Source organism: Amblyomma maculatum, chromosome 1 (assembly GCF_055883805.1).
Source record: "Amblyomma maculatum isolate TAMU_Amacu chromosome 1, ASM5588380v1, whole genome shotgun sequence".
NCBI classification, from domain to species: domain Eukaryota; kingdom Metazoa; phylum Arthropoda; class Arachnida; order Ixodida; family Ixodidae; genus Amblyomma; species Amblyomma maculatum.
Window position 1 is genome coordinate 129,681,458 of NC_139344.1, and position 12,375 is coordinate 129,693,832.

The 12,375-nt window shown below is 46.4% G+C and overlaps 1 protein-coding gene across 1 annotated transcript; it reads left to right on the plus strand.

Annotated features, from left to right (window-relative positions):
• The first annotated feature begins 9,777 nt into the window (after positions 1-9,777).
• LOC146203907 (uncharacterized) lies at positions 9,778-10,806 on the plus strand. Its single transcript, XM_084585907.1, has one exon. The coding sequence runs from the start codon at positions 9,864-9,866 to the stop codon at positions 10,470-10,472; it is 609 nt and encodes a 202-aa protein (XP_084442033.1). The 5' UTR covers positions 9,778-9,863; the 3' UTR covers positions 10,473-10,806.
• Positions 10,807-12,375: the final 1,569 nt, after the last annotated feature.

Below are 12,375 nucleotides of genomic sequence, written 5' to 3' on the forward strand. Positions count from 1 at the left end.
CATAATCAATGCCCTTTTACGATTTGCTCAACATCAGCTGCAAATTTTGAAACCTTAAATGGTACTCCAGCTTTCAATCAAACATCTACGAATCATCCGAAAGAGGGCTAATTTGCCACGCAGATTTGATGAGATCTAAGTGAAACTGATGGAGTGAAGCATAAAATATTGTGGATGCAAGTTCCATATCATGGTTCTGTCTGCTAGCTCCAGAAAAGGAAGCTCTAGAATCGGACTGCGCTTTGGCCATGCCGCCAGCCACCTCATGGAGTCATTAAGGCGTATTGATGTTGAATGAAACTGTATGCTCTTTTTTATCTCCCTGCTGCTGTCAACATCACCTGGCGGTACCCAGTGCCTAATGGTCAGGATTTCATTTACTGCTGATGCAATGAATTTATAGAGAGCCACGGGGTAAATTATCTGTGCTACCCAAACTAGGCTGGGGCTAAATTACCGTGCTAGGGAGCTTTTCCGGAGCTTTAAAGCGCCGTCCTATCTACATTTCAATGCCTTTCGGTGGTCGTTATCACTTTTCGTGTACTGACTGGAATACGCGCGTCAGCCTTCATTGTGGTTGGGTAAGAGGTGGGAAATTGTGCGTACTCTCCACTCTCTAGCCAGTGGAGCACTGAAAACATTACATTCACTGGGCGGCGCGCGGGCCCTAATGAGCTGATGCCAGAAATGGTCCAGTACGGCGAGTGCTGCGCGTCTGCTAGGTGAAGGAGCACGCCGACTCAACGCGTGTTGTGTTCACCGCAATCGGCCTATTGAATGATCGTTGTGGTACAGAAAAGAGCGCATGGAAATATTAGCAAGTGGTAACTGAACGCTGTATCAACAGAGTATTTAAGAAAGCCTTCAAAGCATCGCACGACTCCTGCGTAAACTGTAGGTTTTCTCGAGTCATGCTGTGTTTAACCTCAGAGGGCTCCATTGCTCCACTATAGTTACCTTCTTTCTTCTCTTCATCTTCATCTCCTTCTGCTTCTTCTTTTTTCCCCAAAACAGCAGTGTTTGATAGAATTTCTCTAAATGTCCCTCCTTTTCTTTGCGCTCTAATCTGTCGCAGCATATGAAGGAGCTGTAGATTGTATTTTGATCCTTAGAACACTAAAACATATATATATATATATATATATATATATATATATATATATATATATATATATATATATATATATATATATATATATATATATATATATATATATATATATTCTAATTTTCTAGTTATTGGGCTGTGCACATTGGATATGCGATTAACGTAATACGCTGCTTCATGTGCAATATCATGTAGAGGTGGTCTGATGAAGATGTGCTAGTGGCTTGGTTGGCGTCAAATAAAAGTAGCACGTAACCACTCCGGTGACGTAGCCAAGACACAGGCAGCGAATTTTGAGAGACGGAAGCGTTTTGAGAAAATAAATTATATAATAATAAGACAAAAATAAGATTGTACAATAGGCTTTAGCCTGTAAATTCGGAGCTGTTATTGCCTCAGCCGACAAGAAAGAAAACGAAGGTTGAAGGTTACACGGCATTGCCATAGTTGCTGTTAATAGGGGCCACTTTGATTACAGGCTTTAGACAAACCGCATTTTAGGACAATAGTCATGAGCGCGCTGGGAAAAGAAAATTATTTATGCTTCACGTACAGCTTCACTCCTGCTTCAAGTGAAAACATCTAGCCTACCTAATCCATTCACTTTCACGGTTTGCACAACACCAGCTCCAAATCTTAAAACCTGGATTGTTACTTCAGTGTTCAATGAACGTTCTACGTGAGCATGTCGCATCTAAAATAGAGCTAACTTCTGCGCACATTTGATGAGATCTAAGTGAATTTGACGGTTGTGAAGTATAAGACAATCTAGACACTAATTTCAGATCAGGGTTTAAACTCGGTTAGTTGCCATCCAAGCTTGCTGTCTTTATTACTACTGTATTCTTGACAAGAGGAAGCAAAAGAGTGGACTGTGGTTCAATGACTGGTGGCCATGGCCGCAGTCACCCATGGATGCATTCTGTCGGAGTGGACATATCGTAATTTTGTGTCTATTAATTGTTTTCTACGTTTCACTCGAGATAAGCAGTTTTAAAGAAAAAAGCCCCCTCCAGAAAAAACAAAAACTTTATCATCAGCGTGCATTTACGAGCCCATCAAGATGACGCGCTGCGGCAGTAGTAGCTACGTCAATTACGCTGCTTGGTTTGGAGCACGAAATTTACGATACGTGAGTGCTAACCTTTTTCCTGGGTTGTGAAATCCGATTGAGAGCACAAGCAGAATGACTCAAGAAAAAGTACAGTCTACACAGCAGTCGTGCGATGCTTTGAAGGTTTTGGGATATCCTCGCCTAAAGCTGTATTCATTCTTCATTTACTAATACTTTCATTCGCTACAAAAACAATTGAGTACGTCGATTGCGGTGAATTCAACACGCACTGTGATGGCGTTTTCTTTGACTAGTAGACGGTTCTCGCCACAATAGACCCTTTCTTGCAATAAAAACTCATTGCTGTCTGTGCGTCGCCAATAATTGCGGTATTTTCAGTTTCAGTTACTGAAGCCTACACGTTGCACTGCCGGCGGCTAAAAACGTAGCCTTCCACCGTAGCCAGTCCGCGAAAGCATTTGGCGGCATCAAGTTCAACCTCGCGCATTGCCAACAACGAGCACGCTGACACAGCAAGACCAAAGCATGCCATCAAACCCGTGACACGGAACCCTTTAGACTCCAAGCCGATTGGAGTAGCAACGCAGACAATGGCTGACACGGTTGTAGGAGACCCTGGCAAGATGGAGGAGCTCACCAACCGGATTGCTCAGCTGGAGTATGGTCCCTGGAGAAACTTTGGAAGTTATTCCAGGGACCATGGTTGGAGACTACTTCGAATGGGCTGCAGATGGAGCGGCACTTGAACTACGGTAAGGTGCGTGTTATCGAGATGCTCTGCCAGGAATATGAGCGGGAGCATGGCAAGAGTCAAGTCACCAACAAGATCCTTCAAATCCTGCACGCTACCGAAGATTTCTGTGTTCCGGAAGACTACACCGAGTACGATGGGTCTGCACCTAGCTATGAAAAGAATGATGACTGAGCTGATGCCCCCAAGTTTTCTCTTTATTTGTGTGCGTGCGTGTGGTAGGGCGGGAGAAGTGGGGTGGCTTCTGCAAGCAGTGTTTGGACTCTGGGCACATTGGAAGGAAAATAAAGCTACATAAAAAAGCTGCTGTGCGACGCCTTGAAGGCTTTGTTAAGACCTCACCTGAGAGTTTTCAGTTTTCAGTTTTTTAATATTTTTCATCCGCTCTTTTCCGTACGACAACGATCGATCAATAGGCCGATTGCGGTGAACACATCACGCATTGTGTCGACGTTCTCCTCGCCTAAGAGACGCGCAGCGCTTGCCGCGCCGGACCATTTCTGGCAACAGCTCGATGTGGGTAGCTTGTCGCCCGCCGACTGCCGCCCTTTCAGAGTTCCGGTGATTTTATACTGGCCTGTGAGTGGTGTGTAAACCAGGCTTCCTACCCCTGGCCAACCCCAACGAACGTAGACGCACTTGTGCCACTCAGTACACCTGATCACGAATACGACCGCCGAAAGGCGCTGGAATGTGAACTTGTACGACACTTTAAATCTGACGTTGTTCCGATGATGTTCACAGCAGCAGGGACCAAAATGAGCATATAGCTTACTCTAACATGTCCATTCCAACAGAGTAGCTCCACGGGGGCCATGTTCATCAGTCAGCGAACCGTAGTCCAACTCTTGCGCTTCCTCTTATCAAGAACAGAGCAGTCAGAAGACAGCAAGCTTGGATGGTGACTAACAGAGCTTAAACGCAGATATGAAACTAGCGTGTAGATTGTTTAGTACTTCAAATCCGCCAAATTCACTTATATCTCATGAAATGTGCATGGCAAATGGGCCCTTTTTAGATGCGACATGCTCACGCAGACATTTCATTGAACGGGTTGTGCAAAGTAAAAGTGAATGGTTGTGAAAGTGAATGGATTAGGTAGGCCAGATGTTGTCACTTAATGCAGTAGTGAAGCTGTACGTGAAGCATAAATAATTCTTTCTTTTCCCAGCGTACCCATGACAGCTGTCCTAAAATGCGGTTTATCTAAAGCTTTCAATCAAAGTGTTAACAGAAACTGTAGTCTTGCAGTGTAACCTTCAAACTTCGTTTTTTTTTTTTTTTTTTTTTTGTTGTTGTTGGCTGAGGCGATAGCAGCTCCGAATTTACAGGTCTTCTATAGTTCCGCTGTCCAACTTGTCATGCTAATTTTATTTTGTCTCATTAATATATAATTTATTTCCTTAAAACGCTTCCGCTTCTTACCATTCACTGCCGTGTCTTGGCTACTTCCTCGGAGTGGTTACGTGCTATTTTTATTTGACGCCAACCAAGCCATAAGCACTTCTTCATCGGACCTCTTCTGCATGAACCTACATATGGAGAAGCACATTACGTTAATATCAATTTCGAAATATGCCGCTCCATTCTAAAGGGGGAAAAAAAAAAAGATCGCCTTTTAGGGCTTAAATATTAAAATATGGTCTGGAGCTCCTTCATAAGATGTGGCAGATTTGACAGAAAAGAAGGAGAAACTCATAAAGGAAATCTGTGGAAGACTGCTGTGTTAGGAAAGAAAGAAGAAGGAGAAGAAGAAAACAAAGAAGGTAACTATAGTGAGCAATGGAGCCCTCTGAAATTAAAAAACAACAGCAGCAGGGTATTATAATAGCCTCAAATCCGGGCTCTCAGACCCAGTGATTTGAGCGGAGCTGTGGCTATTATTTGCTTTGTACCTTTCACCATAAATGTTTTCGTTATGGGATAAACGCCACATAAAGCTGGCAATAGCGTGCACGACATTTTACACAGTTGTCTCGGTAAATTTTATGCAGATAGCATTTGTTTAAGCCGCGAACAACACTAAAACACATTTGTGTAATTTTCGTTAGAGAAATATAGCTGCCTAGGTGCTAGGTCACCCGGGGGGTCCGTTGGGGACCAGGTGCACCTCGTGTACGTATGGACACTTGTGTCTATATATCTCGCTCCTCCGTCGAGTATCTGACGTGCTCCCAAAAGAAATCATCTCTTGAAGTCTGCGGGCAGGTGAATTTTACAACGCCGATCCATCACGGGACAAATCTGAACGGGGTATAGATGCACCTAAACGGATGATGCCCAAGGCTTGTTCTTTTTAAATTTACGCTATGAGCGACCAGTACCGCAAACGCATAGCTTACGCATCCGTCTCCCTCTGTCTGGTACGATGCTGCGGAACACTGTGTTTGCACACACAGACGCAGAGATTTATTGGCACCCAAGAACTTCCCGTGGCACTAATGTAGCCTGGATACCTCTGTTTGCACGCCTCGAGCGTGTTGGAAGTGGAACGCTGTGGTTGGCTGTAGTAAAAGCACGAGTCCGCTTGTAACAGGCGCATACCAGTAAAGCGTTTACCGCTGCACAGGACGAGCAAACGCACCTGTCGAAGCTTTCGGGTCGACAGAGCGATTGTGCTCCCCTATTTCGCTTCCTCATTTGTCCAAGGATGGAACCAAGGCTTGTCGTTGACTGATTTTTCGATGCGAAAATTGTGAGCAAAAAGAGGTGCGAGACGCAGTCGAAATGGGCAACAGTGCTCTAAAATGAGGCTTGTAAGGCCGGATGCTTTGATGGCTGCTACGCGTCTCTTTGTCATTGCTTGTTTTTAATCTCACACTGTCGCACACGTCCAGCGAACGCCGTGTCTGTGTGAGAGCGTTTATTTCGCAAATATGCCCTGGAACAAGCAAAATGCGGGTACCGGTATGATAGTCCTCGCACATGTTAACCTTCGTCCTTTTCTTTCCGTCAGGCACTGTCCTGGCATAGACTATTCTGCGCAAGTAAACCCAGTATGCACAATCAGCCGGAAGGTGTGACGACGGAATAGTCTCACAGGAATATAAGCCTTCAGACAACAGCTGGAGATCATAGTGGCTATCAATTAACCTGCGAAGGAACGTAGAGCTACTGAGCAGGCACGTAGGGAGCGATGAAACGCTCGCAAGGTGGGCATTCGCGGCACAATTTAGACGCACGTAAGGACAAGTTGCGAGCACAAATTGGCAACTCATCACTAACGATAAATTAAAACAGGACATGGAAATAACATTCGGAACGTTGGGATTTCCGCCCTGACAAGTTCGCGTAGTTCTCGTCGGACGTGTAGGACGAACTTGCAGTATCTGGTACGTGACACACTCTGTTATCGATTTAGTTGCAGCACTAAATGCCAGTTCACGTTCTAAAGTTTACGGCGTCACTTGCAAAGCGTGCAAGTACATGTTGCTTAAACAACCTGACTTAATTTATACAAAATAAGAAGTAGCAAATGATGCAACGCGCTGCAGCAGAATTTGTATTCACTGTGCGAACATGATTATCGTTGAACGAGGTATTTTGTCAAAGCTTTCACTGAAAATGACTCTTTTTTTATCTTTTTTGATCATCATGCCATTTAATGTGCAACCTTTGTTTTCTTTCACTTCTGTTAAGGCAATCGGCATTTCTTCATCACATTTCCTGCATGTTTACCTACGCATGCAGGAATGCACAGCCTCCATTTCGCTTCTGAACCTCAAAACCACCTCTTTCGAAACGAACGAGAAATATTTCTCGAGCGATTCATAGGCTTTAAATATTTATCGATGCTATGAAGTGTATCGATTAGAGAAGATGGAAAAGAAGAAGGTATTAAGAACAGAGTACTCAGCCTGCGCTCTTGCGTTTAGAGCCGCGGGAAAACGGCAGCTGTTGTTCCAAACGCCCTCATTACCAGCATTCGCGTTGCGGCCAGCGAGTCTGGCCGTCGCTGTGTTCTGCAATGCCCGATGATTATGCAATCGTTCTTTCTGGGCTTCGAGCCGCCTGACCGTTTCAGCTTTTGTGGGTCAAGAAAAAGAGCGTTACCGCTATGCTCCTCTTTTGAGGAGTTACCGTGTATTCCAAACTGGCCGATGTGACGCGTTTACTTTGCCGCTTAACGTAGCGAGCTCATGGTCTATGATTAGGCGCTACTATAAAGAAGAACGTGGCCTACCAATTATGCTCAAACCGTACCACACAATAGTGTTAGTAAGAGTGCTTTTAATAAACTCCCTCTCACTGTATGTGGCTGCTTTGTGTGTAAGGTTGTCACTCTTCCTATGAGTAACACATATAGATAGGGTTTGGATTTGTCGTTTCAAACAAAGGAACACCGATAAAATTAGGCAGAGTTCAATTCAGGAATGCTGGAATGCGTGCCGTTATAGGTGCATGGATATTAAGCAGATGTTATACTCAGTCAAAGTGCAGAAGTCAAGGGCATGGTCAGACAGTGTACCGTTTTATTCAGTAACGGAACTGTGCGTTTTTGGACTTGTCACTCGGCTACCTTACCGCAATTGCAGTCTGGGAGGCTCCACATCATCGTGAAATGTCGCCTCCGAGCCTTGCGCTGTTCACTGTCAACACCCTACAGGGCGATCACCTAGTTAAGCTGGTTTCTCCATTTCATGAGAAGCAACACTACAAATCGTGTAGAAAATAAACTCTTAGTGACATGTGACAGCACAGGAATACCCTGCTGTATCTCCGAAAACAGAAATTTGCATTCATAGCACCAAAAAACGCTCGCCGATATATAAACTAACTGAATTTCCACACCGTAAAAATGGAACTATCGCTACGGCTTCCCTCCTTTTTAATTTTTTTCATTCCGTCCTCTGTGTCTACAAATGGACTAGAAGGGTGAGCGGAACCGCGCAGTAGCAGTAAGAACAAAATAAGCTCTCTGCTAGATAGCGTTGAGGCGTACTTTTCAGAAGTGCTGCGAAATCCTTCTGTGATGAGTCGTTAAAAACTAGCTCGGGATATATATCAATCCAGAAGGTTCACTTTGTTTCCTTATATAGCAATGTAGCAATCAATGCAAACAAAGAGTAGGGCGCTGAAAACGTAGATAACACAGAGCCGTGGCCCGATAACGTAACAAGAGTCCAAAGCCGGAACCTGCTCTGCAGAACAAGGCCCTGGAAGCCTGGGGGAATATTAAAACATTGCAGTCCCTGGTGCCACAGCGGGTATTCATTCGCCACTCCCGCATTCAGTGAACTTTGTGCAATCAGTGAGTGCGTGAGGAACGAGAGTATTTTTTTTTTTTATTTTTTATGCCGACTGTTTCATTATTATCGCAGAAGCGACGATTTTGAAAGAAGTGCGTATCGCAATAGTAATCAAGAACTGCACTAAGGCAACGAGGAGAACATTATCGCATGTCCGCGGTCTCCTGTCTCTGCGTCATAGGTATTTCTGGCGCTACATTAAGAAACCACTGAGCTGACAAAACATACAAACAGCGCAAATGCGGGGTTTAAGGAGCTTAATATCTAGCCTTTTATCTACGCATAAGAAATCTCTAATTGGATTTCGCAACTACCGCTCTTGGCTCAGGGACTCATCCTCGAAGGAAGTGAACGACTCTTTCCATTACTCTGACGAGTTCACATACCCCTTGTCCGTTGCAGTGGCGGCGGATTTAACGCACTTATGAATCCGTTTTCTTGCGCGATCCCATAGTGACACGGACTGCTGTGGCTAGTGCACTGCACGATGTCCTTTCCGAGAGCCTCGTCCGCAGAGACTTCGCGAGAGTCCACGTACCCATCGCCGGATTGCCGTCCGTCTTGCTTAGCGCACTTCACCCCGAAACTCGCACACCCTCCAGCGTGTTCGACGACTGCCGTGCGGAGCAATCAGGCCCCCAGCCACCGCCGGCGAGAACGATCGAGGAGGCGAGCTGCCTTGAAGAGAAAGGGTTGAAAATAGCAACAAAAACGCGCGAGGGAGGAGCCAAACGTGCGTCGCCTTGAATGACAAACAGCCTCCGTACTTTCCCGGCCGATCCCTCTTGCACGAAGGCAACACGCGTGCAATCCGGAAAGCGTGCCACCGGAGGCGGTTGTTGCCACCAGAGGGTGAGAGATAACAGCTGAGAGATGTGCGCACTCACTCCGTCCGGCGCAACAAGCGAACGTGCGCGCGCAAGCAACTTTTTCCGCACCCTTTCTTCTTTTCTGTGTTTGCTATTGATTGGGAGCAAACTGATGGTTGGGGATGCAGACAGCAGAAAAAGCCGCAATTTTTGCCTCCTCATTTGCTTGGCTTGCAGTGAATGACAAGTGGAGAACACATATCCTGTAGTCGCCACAGCTTGGCTTCCTCTCATTGTCTGTGCGCTTGGCTGGTTAGCGACGGTCTAACTAGAGTCCAAGAATGCGTTGTGCTCTTTGTAGCTCCCTTTTTTTCTCTCCCAGAGTTCGCAATACTAACTTAATCAATTCTTAGCAATTTTGCATTATAGTTCCGTTTCTTTTAGTCTTTGTTTTACTATTGAAGACAGTTGTCACGGTTAACCCGCTCAAAAAAAAAAAGCACACATACAAAAATAAACAAAAAAACACTAGAATTATAAAAATAGTGTAATGATCTACTCTAAGAAGGAACTAGTCAAAGTTCAATGCTCTGTCAGAGAGACCTTTGCGATATTGAGGCAAGGTATGTCAGCTGCAATTCTTCATCGTAGTTTTCCGGCAGCTCACAGTAATTGCCCAGAAATCAGCAGGTAGGCGGCGCTGAGGAGCAAGCACGCGCGGCGCCGCACGTGACAGCACCCGCATAGGCACCTGCGCCCGCATAGCACGAACGGCTCGAGCAGCGTGAGCACGCGTTCCGAACCCCGAGATCGTCCCGAGGCCTTCGAGAGCAGTCAGTCGTCCCGAGCGCTCGTCCGGTACAGCAGCACGATGCTTGAAGACGCGAACAAGGGCTGTGGCGACACCCTCGAGAACTGCGATCAGGACAAGCGGGAAGAGTCTGGCGAAGCAGTGGCGGCAGCGCAGCAGCCCCTGGAGCAGATGCAGCCCCAGATCCCCACGAGCCCGGCATCGCTGAAGCGCTACCTGCGCAAGGTCTACGGCCGTCGACCCTTGGAGCTGGTGAACCGCTACTTCCGTTCGCTTCACGACCTGGCAGCGTACGCGAACAACGAGATGTTCCTGACCCGCTGCCGTGACTTGCAAGTCGTACCAAGGGCCTACCGCGTTGAGTGTCGCGGCATCAAGAACACTCAGCATGTTATTCGCATCTTGGACAAGTGCAGCTACCGACTTATGCTGGCCGACCTGGATTACAACAGGATGCGCAAGATGCAAGTGTCTCGGCTTCTGGAGATTCAGCACGAGAAACTGAAGATGATGATGACTAAAGATGATCTTCACTACATCCTGATGACGTCCAAGGTGAAGTACGAGAACATCTTTGAGGCCACCCGTGATGAGCAGCGCTTCGCGTTCGCCGAACTGCTCAGGGAATACGAGATCAGGCTGGAAGAGGACGTGGGCAGCAACCTGTGACATGGAGACTCTCCCCGGGACTGCCCAAGATGACTCGGACTTCGGATCACACTTCACTGGAACAGTTTTTTTTTCTATTTTTTTTTCTTTTCCTCGCAGGAAGAAAAGGGTCCCCCTGTTAAGCCCGCAGACAGCCGCTCAGACTTTCGGATAAAGCGCTGAGCGTAGTGCATCAAGAATGCCTCCCAGCCGTTGAGACAGAGCCTCGCGGGCTTCCATCTTGCATTCACCGACAGAAGGCTCAACAGGGTGGACATTTCAGAAGATCACTGCAACAGTTTTTTTTTTTTTCGATTTTTTTTTTTAGTTTTTTTTTTTTTTTTTCTTTTCAGCGTGGGAAGAAAATGGTTCCCCTGTTAAGCCCGCAGACTGTCGCTCAGCCTTTCGGATAAAATGCTGAGCATTTTTTTTTTTGGTAGCATTAGGTGCCCAGTGCCTCAAGAATGCCTCCCAGCCATTGGGACAGAGCCCCGCGGGCTTCCATCTGGTGCATTCACCGACAGAAGGCTTAACAGGGTGGACATTTCAGAAGAGCTTCTTTGTCGCTTTCGAACTCAGTGTCTTTAACGCGTTTTGCTGGTCGTCAATAAATGTTCGTCAGTCGTCCAATGGCTTGTCTGAACGTTTTTCTCAGATATCACCTTACACACACTTCGTTGTCCAGTTGTTAGGTTAGCTTGGCTGTGTACGGGTGCGCAGCCGCATTTTTGTAGCATTACTGTACTTAAGCTTCTCTTAGCATTTAATGGGCACTTTAGACTTTTGTTACGATAGAAGCATAATTAACTCTTTAGTGCAACTTTGCCTAAGGAGCTAAATGCGATGAAATTCAACAGAGTACACTGTTGGGGCAGTTGGTCAGCAATGTTCGCTCTGTGCAAGCCTCATGTAGCTTTGTCCTGTCCTCGTTTGTCTAGTCCTGTCTTAACGCTACGTGTTTCGCTGAACAAGGCGATGAAGGCTACGACAGCCGAAGCACAGCGTGAAGGACTAACATCTTCGAACGGACCAGTGACGTATAACCCAGTTGTCAACGAAACTGATCTCTTTGCCTCGGCCTAGGTTCGAAGCCCACTGCCGGCGAGTTTTTTCTGGCGGTTGCTCGAAAGGGGCTTCCCAACCGTCCCGGCGAAATCCAAGAGTGCGGAGAGTAATGCTTTTTCGTCGAAACTTTCCCTCTAGCTATATTCAGCATGAGCTCCTTTCACTTGAAGCCATGAGCCTTTCCGCTGTACTGCGCTCTCAACAAGGGCCCTGTCAGTAGGCGCTGTGGTGCATTGTCTTTGCACTGTAGTGTTCGCCGCCTTGCTACAACCTACTGACTGTGAACAGTATGCACTGAAAAGCGAAAACGAAGCATTATCCACCTCTTCAAATTACGGGGAGCGAAGCAGTCGGTCGGAAGCGGGAAACAGTGCTGTGATCGTCGACCTTACACCAAGTGACACGTACCCACACTGGGGATCGGGAGCTTACCTGCAATACCAATCCGAACCATCGGCGCCGATTCATTCATCGATCGGTTCAGTTCACTCAATAGAAAATGTTGCAGAGCAAAGAAATCAGAAATAGCTTTATTTTACATGCCGCATGTGCAGACTTGGAGAATCTTTGGTTGTCTTGTTAACTAACGCGGAATACATTTGATGCCAGTTACATTTATCTGTGTGAGAGCTTGGAAATGTGTAGAGACAGCGAGACAATTGTCTAGCCGCATTTTGTTTTTTCAACTAAAGCTTCTCCCATCGGTGAGGCATCGCACAACATGCAGAAGGGTAGTTTTGATAGTGGTTTTCTGGGTTTCCTTGTGACACCGGAGGACTTGTGGTTCAGCGGAAGCGACACTCGCCTCTTTCGTGGTCGCTCAAGGCCGTCTCGCGTGGCGCAAGAGGGAGTCGAAAAT